Below are 13,989 nucleotides of genomic sequence, written 5' to 3' on the forward strand. Positions count from 1 at the left end.
ATCCAGCAGACATTGACTGAGTGTCTCACATGCCAGGGTCTGCTCTGGCTGCTGGAGACAGAGTGCTAATGAAGATAGGCGTGAGCTTGCCTGGACAGACAGTACAATTCATTGTCTGAACCTGGTCCAGTAGGTCCTTCCCACCGCATGAGTGGTTGTCAAACATTTTTTTTAAAGCCAGAGAACTGTATTTCAGTGAAATCTGAGGCAGTCTATGCAAGAGACGAAATTAGAGCTGCTCCTGTGGGAGGGGTAGACTCAGCCACCCTTCCACCTGGACGGCATCCCTGGGGGCGTCTGCAGGAAGCCAGTTGAAACCCTGCCCTGCACCATATGGTGACAGTCTCATGGCAGAGCCTGCCTTAATGGCTTCTGGACTGAGTAGGCAGAATTAAATTCCAAAAAGTGGTTATTTATATGTTAGAAGGTTGGGCAAGATATCATTCATATGGATATCGTTTAATTTTAACCAATTCAAGAGAGTTTGAATCACCACCGTCAAAAACTTGAAATAATTTCTATAGACAAAGAATTTCAAATTTCTTAATTGCCTATAGTTTATAGGCAATATTTCTTTTATTCTGACCTTATCTCTTAAAAATATTTTGTTGGTTTTAATTTTCTCAAAGGGTCACATTTTCCCCTAAATTAAAAAAAGATTAGCTCAGTCTAATATGAGTTACTCCCTATAGTACTCAGAGATCTACTTTCATGTCAATGTATTATGTCATTTTATTTTTCACTGGATATATAGTTTTGGGGTTGTCACAGAGCCTCCAATCATAAATGTCACATCCAAATTTATAAATGGCACTACAAGTTTGTGTTCTTGGCTGGTGGCCCCAGGTAGGGTCAAATCATAGCAGCCTTGTGAGACTTGATCATTTAAAAGTTAGTCTTCCGTGGCTCTGAGTTCCCAAGGCAGGGCTTGAGGGCTTTCCTTCTATACTGTCAGCATTTATTCAGCACTTAATGTGGTCTGACCGTGGCTTTTAACATAGGACATCACACTTAATCTAGATAACACCACTGTGAAGATGTGCATATGAGAAATAAATATTGGAAAAATTAATTCAACCGAAGTCTCAATTCAAATCTGGGTTATCCTGGCCCTAGCATTTGTGCTTGTTCTACAGAGCATATTTTCACGTCCTCTAAACATCTACGATTCTAGGATGTTCTAGAGCAGTTTACTTCTGTACCTGCTTCCAAAGCCCAGTCTGGAGCCATATGTAGTAGTTATACCATCACATATTTGCAAGAGATAGCTTCTTTCTGAAGTTGGAGGAGCCATTGACATATGTAAAAATTATTTTTAAAACAGATAATCATCTGAAATAATGCTTTTGGATTGTATTGAATAATATCCAGTACAAATCTGTTTTCACCAGGTTTTTGCTATCACATATTCTCTATTTTCTAAAAGTAGGAGTAGCAAAATATATTTGTATGTTGTGTGTGTGAAGTTTTATAATAGGAATTTGTTCCTCAGTATAAAATTATTGCTTTAAGATGACTTTGGTGGAGAGCTGAAAACATTTTCTTTAATTGTGTTTGTATTTTTCTAGGCATGGCCCTTTCTGGTATGTACTTTAACTTTCCAAGTAGTTAAATTATTATTTGTAGATACATTATAATGATTAGAAATGGTTGAGAACCTAACTGAAAAAATTAAAATGAACCAGTTGGAATTGCTAACAGTTCGTGATCCAACCAGTTATAATAGCATAATATGCGACATCCTTCTGTTGACTGGAGTTTAAATAACAGGAAATTTCTGGATCAGATGCAGCTGTTGTTTATAATGTTGTATTTGGCTGACAAAAGTAAACGCATTTCTAAATTGCTGCACATTTTGTTCCTGAGCTTTTAAAAGTTTGTGATCCTTTCCACTAGTTACTTTTATTGAATGTTGGTCCTCATGTAGTTTCACAAATCTGAAAATTTTTCTATTGCATTTATAAAACGTTTTTAATTGCTGAAGGATAAATCAGTTTTAGATGCAATTTAAAGTGGGTGCACCTGGTTGGATTGTGAGCGATCATACCTCATTTGTTGGTGATGTGTGATTATGCATGAGTTTAATGGTGAGCTATGATGATTGGCGGTTACAGGCCTGGGAATAAACACGTGCCTGTTATGACTATAAAACTCTGCACTGTACCAGAATGAAAAGGTAAAATTATGATATGGAAAAAGGCTGAAAGCCTGAGTCAATGTTTGAAGCTATGAAGAATATTTCAGCACAGAGTGTAATTGTTGAATAAATTTTTGTATTAGATAAGTGGATAGAGCCCAGCTGGTGTGACTCAGTGGTTGAGCGTCGACCTATGATCCAGGAGATCCTGATTCAATTCCTGGTCAGGGCACATGCCCCGGTTTCGGGCTCGATCCCCAGAGAGGGGTGTGCAGGAGGCAGCTCATCAATGACTCATCATTGATGTTTCTATCTCTCTCTCCCTCTCCCTCCCTCTCTCTGAAATCAATAAAAACATTAAATCTGCTTATACCTGTGTGGAGTTGTAGCTACAGGTATATGAGATCAGTTAACATTACTTGGTGCAACTTCTTTCCATGACATCCCACAGATTAGCCTCTCATCTTTACACTCTTGTCAGCAAGGGCTGATTCCTCGGTCTGGATTTTCACTCAAGGCTGAAATAAAGGTGGGTCAGAGGCTACACTGGGCAGGAACCTAGTCGATCGAAGGAGGCGATTGCAACAGGAAAGTGGAGTATTCCTTGGATTTCAATCTAGAATAATTGAGGAAAGACACCACTATAAGCACGTTGCAACCAGAGCTAGGCTTCCTCCAGCATCCTGCCCATCTTTTGCTTTGCATTTTGTTTTTACATTATTTTGGTCGAGTCACTCTTTAAGCAGCGTGGTCAGTGATGCACGATCCACAGAAAGCGTATCTAACTAGATCATCACTATCCTTGAAAGTGTTATTGTTAACCTCTCTCGTTTTCTCAATTAGACTATGCAATGGGTTTAATTATCTTTCACCGTAAACCTCCGCTGATACAGTGCTTTACAACATGCCTCCTCCCAGCAACCCGGGGAAATACATATTATTTATTGCCCCACTTTTCAAGTGAGGAAATTGAGCACAGAAGGTGAATGACACAGGTGGTAAATGGGAGAACGCCTGACTGAATTTAGTGTTTTCTGTGCAGGGCTTGGCCTACTTTTATTGCCTCTCAACTTTGAAACAGAGGAGTTATTTGAATGACAAAACCCATTACTTTCTCTGCACAGTATCTTCCTTTGGGTTTATAAGGGTTCGCAGAGCAGGTTACAGGATTTTATGATAGGGTCTCTTTTTTGCTGGCAGTTGCTGTCTATAACCTGTGACATTCTTTACATCCTAGTAACTACTGGAGAGAATATAATAGGTGTAAATTGAGCTGCCTGGAGACTTTGGTTTCATAGCTACTAGAGAGAGTGTTTGCTCCCCTCCCCCCCAAAAAAAAACCAGAACTCAGATCTCAGATCTTTAACTCTATTGGAGGCATTCTAAATGTTGAATTTGGAAAGTTAGGTTTAAAAGGTTTCATTAATCTATGGTACATTTCCTCAAATCCATAAGTAACTGCATTTGTTTTCTCTGGAGTTCAGTGTTTATCTACCTTCCTTTCATTTCTTTCTGAGTCTTAAACTTTGGAACTCCCCACAGCTCTCCCTAATGTTCTTTCGCGCCTCCATTCTCTTACCTATAAGGTCAAAGGAGAGACTCACACGTTTGTTAGAATGTTAGGGCACCATTACAAAAGGAGCAAAACAGTTGTGTAATTTCTTTTACATTAATTATCTGACTTCATTAAAACAGATATTTCCAGGGTCCCAAATTGTATCCTTTTAAGCTCCAAACTGAAAAACAACTACACTTTTTAACTGTTTTATCTAGAAACGTTAAAAAAAAATGTTCTTCTGAAAAAACAAACAACTTCTTCACATAAAAAAAAAAACAACGTGGCCCTCGCCGGTGAGGCTCAGTTGGTTGCGGGGCATCTGATGCACCGAGAGGTCGCTGGTTTGATTCCCAGTCGGAGCACCTGCCTGGGGTTGTGGGCTCAATCCCTAGTAGGGGCATGAAGGAGGCAGCCATTTCTCTCTCATCGATGTTTCTGTCTCTCTCTCCCTCTCCTTCCCTCTCTAAGAAAATCAGTAAAAAATAAAAATTAAATTAAAAGAATGTATTAAACATAAGGAAACTTAAAAATGACTCCACCATCATTATGCCAGTTACTAAGCTGAGCTCTAATGTAATGGTGCCCTGGGGCTTGAGAGACCAGTAGGATTGTTGGCCTCACATTAAAGGACCCCCATGACTCTGTATTTTTAGTTTCTCTATTAATACCGTTTTTCCAGAGAAATAGGAGAGAGAAAGAGAGAGAGAGATTTATTTTGAGGAATCAATTTAGTCAATTGTGGAGGCTTGGCAAGTCCAAAATATTCAGGGTAGGCTGGCAGGCAGTAGACCCAGTGAAGAGTTACAGTTCAAGTCTAAAGGCAGTGTGATTTTATTATAGAATTATACACCTGAAACCTATATAATTTTATTAGCCTATGTCACCCCAATAAATTCAATTAAAAAAATAAAGGCAGTGTGTTGGCAGAATTTCCTCTTCTTCCTAGGAGGTCAGACTTTCTATTAAAGCCTTCAACTGATTGGACGAGGCCCACTACATTATGGAGGGTAATCTGCTCCACTCAAACTGACTTAAATGTTAATCTCATCTAAAAATACCTTTAGAGAAATGTTTGAAATGTAGAATAACAAATATCTGGGTACTGTGGCCTAGCCAAGTTGACACATAAAATTAACCACCACCATTTCTATCTCTGTTTTTGTTTTGTTTTGTTTTTTAAATATATCTTTATTGATTTCAGGGAGAGGAAAAGAGAGGGAGAGAGAGAGATAGAGATAGAAACATCAATGATGAGAGAGTCATTGATCGAGTCTGCAACCCGGGTATGTGCCCTGACCAGGAATCGAACCCCAATTCCCTTTATTTTGTGTAACTGGGGTTTTAAAGACTTTAAACTTCCTAGTGTGTTGAGGTCATATACTATAGAGAAACTGGTGCACCTAACACAACCATGTTGGATTTAGGTCTTAGTGACTATTGCAGGAAATGTTTGGAAGGGACATTGTGCCCATCTGAGCCATCCTTACAAGACGGCACCCTGTATCCCATGTTCACGCACCCTATGGCTCTTTCCTCAGATGGAGTGATCAACCTGAGCATTCCCATTGTGCTTCCTGTCTCTGCGGATGATAAGGTGCGGCTGGAAGGGTGCAGCGAGTTTGTCCTGACACACGGTGGAAGGAAAGTGGCTATCTTACAAGACCCTGAATTTTATGAACATAGAAAAGAGGAGCGTTGCTCCCGTGTGTGGGGGACAACGTGTGCAAAACATCCCCATATCAAAGTAAGTTGCCAAGCCTTTGGAAAGGTTTGCCTGATCTCTTTCAACTTAGGACAAAAATAGTTCTTTTTAAGTCCTTAGAAAAACTGTGGTTAGGTGGAAGAATGCATTTCCAAGGGAAGTTTTGCAGGCTTTGCCTTGGAGATCTTTTTAGAGAGGGTCAAAGAAATGTCTTTATTTTGAGGGCTGGTCTAAATGATCTCTTGTGTCCTTGGCTCCTATGATGTCTGGGTCCCTCAGCTAAATGGGAAACAACGGGGCAGGTTAGATAATTTAGTCTAACATCCTCTAGCTCTGCACAGAACCACAGCCAGACCTTGCAGACCTGTCCATCTTGAAAATTCACAAGGAAAGTCAATTTCTTCATATAGAATGGGTCCAATCAACAGCTGGAAAGAGACTCAGAGTTCATGTTCTGTGGCCACGGCGGGGTCAGTGACATCCTTTCAGTAAACAAAAATCAGGGCAGATATTGGCAGAGTTTCTGGAGGGAGGGAACCTCATTTTCATCAATGGATGTTTTTTAGATAGGAAAATGTATTCATCTGATTAGGATCATTTCAAGTCTCTCTTGCCTAAAAGCAAAACAGACTTAAACCTCCTCAGATTCCCGCGCAACTTCTGTTTGATGGGGTGGGAGTGAAGGGTATTATGGAATTGCTGGAGGTGGTTCATTCTCCATAAAGAAAACTATGGGAAATTGAATGCAAAAACCATTCCTCATCCAAGATTAAAGCATTAGAGTTGACATTTTAAAAGACATACTGCTAATTTGACTTGTCAAATTCCCTAGCTGGGGTACCTAATTTTCAGAAAGTTCACAGGAATAGAGAGCAATCTGAGGCCCCAGGAGACTCTTAAAAGCACATCTTCTCTCTGGGCCTCAGTTTCTCCATTTATAAAAGGAGTCCAGACTCAAAATAACCCCAAGACCTCTTTCAGTCCTGAGACCCTGCAAAATGGATGTTAAAATAAACCTGTTCTAATCTGTTAGGCAAACTTATGTTTTATTTTATTTTATTTTCCCTCAGTTGTGAAATGTTACAAGATAGGAAGGGTTTTTTCAAGGCCGCTGGCAGCAGCCTCTGATACAAAAGGTGGGTTGGCCGCAAAGCAGCTTTTCATTTGTTGGACCCAGCTCTCCACCCTGCAGATAAACATTTGTATTCTTTTTTCTTTCTTTTTTAAGTAGTTGTATTGGCTTTTACTCTTTAAAAAAAAAAAAAATGTTTTTTATTGATTTGAGACAGAGAGGAAGGGAGCAGGAGAGAGAAACATCGATGTGAAAGAGAGACATCAATTGGTTGCCTCCTGCATGCACCCTGACCGGGAGTCCAACCCAAAACCTGGGCATGTGCCCTGACCAGGAATCCTTTCGGTGCACAGGGCAATGCTCAACCAACTGAGCCACACTGAGCCACACCAGCCAGTGCAAGCGTCTTTAATCTTAACGCACATCCAGCTCAAAGCCATCTGAACAGTTTCTCTCCCAGAGACTGGCAGACTGTCCTGAAAATTGCTAGACATCGACTGAGAGCTCTTTAAGGAATTGTGTTCTGGGCCTTAATTATGCCTGTTTTATTCCTTTCCTGATAGTAATCATATAGGTTTGTGATCTCATCTTCACTCAGTGTCCTAAGGAATAGTTGCCTGTCATCATGCCAGCTCAGATATTTCCACCCTTTGGGCCTGACACCCACATCCACATGATTAGCACTAAAAGGGGAAACCCCCCCACAAAAAACTCACAAAAACACACACCAACCAACCAACCAAACAAACGAACAAAACCTAAGGAAGCTCCTAATCAATTATTTCTTTTCATCTTGTCTTGCAACACGTGTTGGCAGTTGGAGCTCAGAATTTCTTAGAAGCCAGGGAGAGTGTTGATGTGACTGTGGCCTTGACAGTACAGTCAGTGACCCTGTACCATTAGGTTATTAGAGGGACTCTGTAAACATTCCCAGTGAGCTAGCTAATGGTGAGAAATGGGCCATGGATAACCAGAGAGAGAAAGCCACTCACTCGCCCTGTATACACTATGCTTGGAGTGCTGAAGGTATATTACCATAGATTTCATTGGGAAAGAAACTCTTTGCATTGTTTTTTTTTTTAGCACCTTGAAATTCATACTACTACTTAAACATGTTAAAAAAAAAAAAACCAAAAAAAAAATCTCACACCCTCCAAAAATAATTTCTTCCAAAAGTAATCGTAGGCCTTCTTGTATTTCCATGTGACACTGGAGTGATATATGCATGGAAAATGGTCAGCGTCACCAAGGAAATGCTCTGCCCCTATCACATTGCTCCTCATTGAAGTCATGTTGACCTTTCATTCAAGTCATTCCAACCCTCTCTCCCGAGTCACTAACATGGCACCATGTGACATGATGTCAGATGAAATCATGAGGAGGAGCAGGTGAACGTATAGAAACAATGCTTGGAGGAGCCCTGTTGCCTTTCATCCATGTCTCTGAAAGCTTTTCCAAACAGTAATTATTTCTCACAACGTTCTTGTGAAGTAGCCGAGAATCATTACTCCCATTTTACAGATGTGGAAACCAAGAGAACAGAGTAGGACTTCCCTTTAGCTCTGCAGTGAAGACCGTGTGGTCAATTCGAGCAACAGAATCCCCTGGGGAGCTTTAAAAATCACCCCTGACTGGATGCCACCCTTACGGATTTTAATTGCCTTGGGGTCAGTTCTGGGTGTTGGGACTTCAAAGTTCCCTGTGATTTTACTGCACCCTGAAGGTCGAGACCCACTGCATTAGATGTCTGGGAATTCTCTGTATGGAACACAGGGCTTCACGCTGGGCCTCACCACCGCCCCGCACACCCTCCTCGGTCACCCCGCCACTCCCCATCCTCTCCCTCGCTCTCGCACACGCTGGCCCTCGCCCTCGCCTCCTCGCCTCGCCTCTTACTCCTTTCCCCTTAGGAGGTTGGCCGTCCTCCCATGACCCCTGACCCTCACCGGGTGCCCCCTCGTTGCCCCCCCAGACTGCTTTGCCCGTGTGCTGGCCACACCTGGCCCACGGCATCGTTACCCCTTTACTCTTCTGTCGGTCCACAGGCGGCCACGCCATGACATCAAGGACCACATCTTTTTTATTTTGTTTTATTTTTGTTTAAAATATTACAGATGGCCCTTTTCCTCCCCACTGACCCGTTGCACCCCGCTGTCCGTGTCCCCGGGCTGTGCAGGGAAGGCCCGCATCCCGCGTCCTGCTCACCGTCAGATCCCTGGCGCTGCCTGGCCGGGGCGTGAGCGGCGGTGCCTCTGAAGGCGACGCGGGGACAGTGGCATGGAGACCCTGGCGAGGGGCAGAGGGCACAGTGGAAGGGAGCCTGGCTTCGGGGAGTCGTGGGGTTGGGTCCCAGCTGACAGCCCTCTGCGCCTGAACTCTGCCGCGTCCCCCTGTGCCTTCTCGCCGAAACCAGGGCGCCGAGCCCACCTGACTTACAGGCTCCGTAAGCTCCAGAACTCCGTGACTCCGGCCATGTCACAGAAGGGAATAGCATCTGCCACCTGTGTCACATGTCAGTTTTCCTTCTTCTCGATTCTACTCTCCGAGCCCCTTCATCATGATCTTATTTTCCCGAAAGCACCATTGCACCCCCCTTCTGCCTCCGTTCTCTCCTCTCCTCGCTCCTCTTCATTCTGACCCCTGCACCTTCCTGTCCCCTGCTGCCCCCTCCTCCGGGTCCCTTTCCCCCTCCCTCTCCGGGTTGTTTCTTCCAGGTCTTCCTCTGCAGCGGATGGACCTGCACAACCTTCGCCCTAGCGTTGGGGGTCACCCTCCCCTTTCCGCGATTCCAAGCCCAATTCCCCTTTCACTGCCTCACCGGCCCCCTTAAAGCCTGTTCCTCTTTTCTCCCCGTGTGTGTGGCTCCTCGCCTGTCTTTGGTAGGAGGTGGGGGCTTCTGGGAAATGAGGCAGAGCCACAGTTTCGGATCACCTTGGGGAGAGAAATGCCCTTTGTCCCGCTCTATCCCAGCAAAACCAAACACATAGTTCCTGCGTTCCTCTTCAGACAGGCACTTTTTAGGCTAGGTAGTGAACGAAATTGGTTCAAGGTTGCCCTACAGATAGAACCAGGATAGGGTGGACCCCTAATGTCCAGAATGAGTTACTACACTCCCAGGGATTTAGGGTCTTCAATCTTTCAAAAGTTTATCTATAGTCTAACTTAAGCAATGAGGAGAGAGAAAATGATGGGGTACAGGTATTTGAAAATATTCTTGTGATTTTTCTGAGCACGGAGTTTAGGGACCATGAAAACAGAACCAAATCCCTTGCACAATCACCCCCTCTCTACCCAGAGCTTCTCCGCCACAGCACTTGATATTCGGGCTACATATTGTGTGTTGAGGGGCTGTCCTGTGCAGTGTGGGATGTTGAGTAGCACCCTGGCCTCTACACACGAGATGCCAATAGCACACCTTCCCCACCCTAGTCGTGACAATCAAAATTGCCTTCAGATATTGTCAAATGCCACCAGGAGAGGCAAAATCACCCACTGCTGAGAACCATGGCTCTGTTCTAACCCCTGACCCTATGAACGGCCGTGGAATGGAAGTCATTGTAAACCCAGAATCTGGCCGTGACAGGGAGTGAGCCAGAGGTGCACCGTCCCCACCTTGGCGTCTTCTGACCAGGTATTTGTGATCAGTCAGCTCTCTCCCCCCTTCCCTTGCCCCCCTCTCCTCTGCTGGCATTTCAGATGGCCACGTTGACCTTGAGCAGTGCAAAAGGCAGTTAGGAATTTGATCAGAGGAAGGGTCGTGAGACCGTTATGTGACTGAGGAATAACATTTCTATGTCTGTCTCAGTGCTTGAGGACAGACACTCGCTCTAAGTTGTCATTGGTTGTACTGCAAATACTTAAATTTATAGAAAAAACTAAGGTTGTTATGTTTCTCTTCTTTGTGAGTTTATTGAGGTATAATCGACATATGACATTGTGTAAAAACATGCTCAGGTGCCACAAAGTAGGTGGCGATGCCTCAGCCGTGCGTGTCGTCAGACTTGAGGGCTTTGTCCGTCCTTGTTGAGGGGAGTGCTAACCTTCTCTCCTTTCATCCAGCACTGTCATGGTTTTCTTTTCAGTACTTTCACCATTCCTCACACCACTCTCACACCTAACGTTTGTGGGTCCCACAGTAGAAATACTAATGGAAGCCCACATACCATCTTTAAAAGTTACATATTCAACTAATAAATTTAAATAGAATATTTTCTTTCTACTTTGACAGCTATGCTCTGATAACAATCTGGAAGGCTGGGTTCAAATTCAGGCACCTTGGTTCTGCACCAGAATATGGTCATGTGGAGAGTGGGCTCCTGGCCTGCAGCCGACCCATCCATCTCTTTCTGTGCTTGCCCCTGTCCCATGTCCTAATGCCCCTCTGGGTCTATTTCATTTCTCAGTTTTAACTTCTAACATGGGAAATAATTATCAATATAACCCACATAAACAAAAGCCCTTGGGGGTTCTCAGTAATTTGTCGGAGTATAAAGGGGTTGAGAGACCAAAAGGCTTGATAAACACCATGCTAGAAATGCTGGAGCACTCAAGGCAGTTCAACAGTAACCCAAGATGGGTCCAAAAGGAAAAATTTTTTCAGATAAATAGAAATCAATATTCATTACTAATGCTAATAATTGTCTTTCTAGATGGTGATGGAAAGTGGGGACTGGCTGGTTGGCGGAGACCTCCAGGTGCTGGAGAGAGTAAAGTGGAACGATGGGCTGGACCAGTACCGCCTGACACCTCTGGAGCTCAAACAGAAATGTAAAGAGATGAATGCTGGTAGGTCGGCTGTTTCTGATGCATTTGTTACTCCTTACCACCCTCTGATTACAGAGTTAAGGATGTCAGGAACAGCATCTTTATAGTTTTAAAAAGCTGGAAACATCTTCTATTGATATGTCTACTGATACAGAAAGTTTATAAAGTTGAAATACATCCATACGCTGGAACACTTACTATCCAGCAGTTAAAAATATGCACCGACACAGAAAGATACCCACAGTATATTTATTAAGTGAAAAAGCAACTTGCAGAATCAGATAACATAACTTTGAAAAACAAAATAAAATATAATAATTGTTTTTAAAACCCAAAGCTATTTCGGTGCCTGGAAGCAGCAGTCTCTGGCAGCTGTGCACCCACCAGGCTGCCTGCTGGCGACAGCAGCTGCCTCTTGGCGGTGGAGTTGGACCAAGGGGAGGAGATTTTCACTTCACATATTTTGAAAAAGAGAGATAAGATGAGGGGTAATTTTTATATTCTATTTAGGACTTTTCTGTATTTCCCAAGTTTTCCATAATGGTTATATATTATGTCATAACAAGAAAGAAAAATTAAGGCTCTCAGGTGTCCCTCACTCAGTGGAGTTAGTTTTGAAGATTTCCTTAAAGAGAAGGTGAACTATTTTATATCATTAGATTGTTGAGACCTTGCAGGGGCCCCATTATTATTCACCCCCTGGGGAAGGGAGCCTGGAGCAGGGAATGAGAGGCCTGATGAATGCAGGTGGGCACCTGCCTGAGCCTGGGTTTGCCGCAAAGGTCCTGGCAAGAAATGCTTTCATTTCTGCGTGGGGCTCTCCCTGGGCTTCCCGCCTCTGCGTCCTGTCCCTGCAAAAGCAGCCTGACATTGGATGGTCCCTTTGGAACAACGCCCCTAGAGACCCATGTGGATTCTCCAGCTAATTATCGAAAACAAGTGGATGTAATGAATGCACTGAACAGGACCATGGCTGTGCCTTCCCTCTGTGTTCCCGCAGACAAGCCACGCTGTGCTTTTCTTGACCTTGGCCTTTGTTTTCCCGCCCAGACGCGGTGTTCGCCTTCCAGCTGCGCAACCCTGTGCACAACGGGCACGCTCTGCTGATGCAGGACACGCGCCGGCGGCTCCTGCAGAGGGGCTACAAGCACCCGGTGCTGCTGCTCCACCCCCTGGGCGGCTGGACCAAGGACGACGACGTGCCCCTGGACTGGCGGATGAAGCAGCACGCGGCGGTGCTGGAGGAGGGGGTGCTGGACCCCAAGTCAACCATCGTGGCTATCTTCCCCTCTCCCATGTTGTACGCGGGCCCCACAGAGGTGAGCGGGCCTCGGAAGCCAGGCTCACCCTTGACTTAGAACAGATGGGTCTCTGGGCTCCTTCTGCGCCACAAGCAGGTTCTGAACTCTCCTGGTCTTTCTTCTCTATCCAACTTAATGATGCTCCCATGCAGCGCTTATAAAAGTGCTAGAAACATCAGCTCAAACCGGGTATACAGCGTGGCCTTTGAGAATATGGAAGTGAGTGCATAAGCCAGGTGGGTAATGCAACGCCCCTGGGTCACAGGGCAAGTTGTGTCCCACCTGGTATTCAGTTTCCAAAGCTGCTCTTAAGTCATTGTCCCTGCCCCGAGCTACGTTAGAGGCTCATGGAGAGCACGCCTTTAAAAGCTTAATGTCTCCCTCTCATCACACAGCGAGCCTGTGGGAGACCTTTGTCCCGCTTGCACCCCCAGTGTAGTGGATTTGAACAAGTTTGCAGGAAGTATGATGAATTGAAAGGGTCTCAACCCTTTGAAATGCCCCAAACTGAGTTTAACAAGTTAATTCTCTTCGGCCAGATCAAAGTTCCAGGCTCCTAGCTCTCCTGTCCACCCTCTATATTTCTATCTGAGCTTTAAAGAGGACAATTCATTTTGAAATCCCATTGCTGTGTTGAACTAGTGTCAGTGTCTGCATACGAAAGGTAATTCGCTCATTCTTGGCAGTCAGATAAGAGATTCTGGAGTTTGTAATTTCCTTTAGACTGTGATTTATTCTGAAGAGAGGAACTGGGAGGTAAAATTCACACAGTTCTGTAAAACGGTGAGATCTGAGTGTTCCTGGTCTGCTCACCTGTTTGGAGAGATTAGGAAATGCAACCTTAGGCTCTAAGGCAGGGGGTTCTTACCCTTAAAGCTCCTGTCCCACCCAAGTAACCAAGCCAAAGAAGAGAGCGTGGAGTCTTAGACACCTCACTGACTTTCTTGCAATTATTCGTTGGCCCACATTACTGAATTACTTAAAGCAGAATAAAGGTGTGTAAACAGGGACCACGGGATTGGCCAGTGATGACCAGCATGTCCCTCATGTGATGTTCCCTAGGTTCAGTGGCACTGCAGGTCCCGGATGATTGCGGGGGCCAATTTCTACATCGTGGGCCGGGACCCTGCAGGAATGCCCCACCCTGACACCAAGAAAGACCTGTATGAACCCACTCACGGGGGCAAGGTCCTGAGCATGGCCCCTGGCCTCACCTCTGTGGAAATCATTCCATTCCGAGTGGCTGCCTACAACAAAGCCAAAAAAGCCATGGACTTCTATGACCCAAAAAGGTAGGTGTTCAGAGGAAAATTCTTTAATCAACATCTGTACAGCTAGAATGTTGAAGCACAATTTTGGCCCCTCGGAAAACTCTCCAGGGCATCTCCACATGCTCCTAACTGGACTGGGAGTACCTCGCACGTGACACCTGGTCTTATACATTCTGTGTTCCCT

At 44.6% G+C, this 13,989-nt stretch overlaps 1 protein-coding gene and 1 non-coding gene across 2 annotated transcripts in view; one reads left to right on the forward strand and one right to left on the reverse strand.

Moving 5' to 3' along the window:
• Window positions 1-13,989, forward strand: part of PAPSS2 (3'-phosphoadenosine 5'-phosphosulfate synthase 2) — a 61,230-nt gene that overhangs the window by 44,727 nt on the left and 2,514 nt on the right. The window contains exons 8-11 of the mRNA XM_087824237.1: window positions 5,234-5,439; window positions 11,119-11,254; window positions 12,284-12,552; window positions 13,597-13,826. Of these exons, the coding sequence (XP_087680363.1) occupies window positions 5,234-5,439; window positions 11,119-11,254; window positions 12,284-12,552; window positions 13,597-13,826 (841 nt within the window). The remainder of the gene's footprint in view (window positions 1-5,233; window positions 5,440-11,118; window positions 11,255-12,283; window positions 12,553-13,596; window positions 13,827-13,989) is intronic.
• LOC148091541 (U6atac minor spliceosomal RNA) lies at window positions 10,408-10,531 on the reverse strand. Its single transcript, XR_015715677.1, has one exon. It is a non-coding gene; the product is annotated as a U6atac minor spliceosomal RNA (small nuclear RNA).

This window comes from Miniopterus natalensis, chromosome 14 (assembly GCF_054644295.1).
Source record: "Miniopterus natalensis isolate mMinNat1 chromosome 14, mMinNat1.hap1, whole genome shotgun sequence".
In the NCBI taxonomy this organism is placed as follows: domain Eukaryota; kingdom Metazoa; phylum Chordata; class Mammalia; order Chiroptera; family Miniopteridae; genus Miniopterus; species Miniopterus natalensis.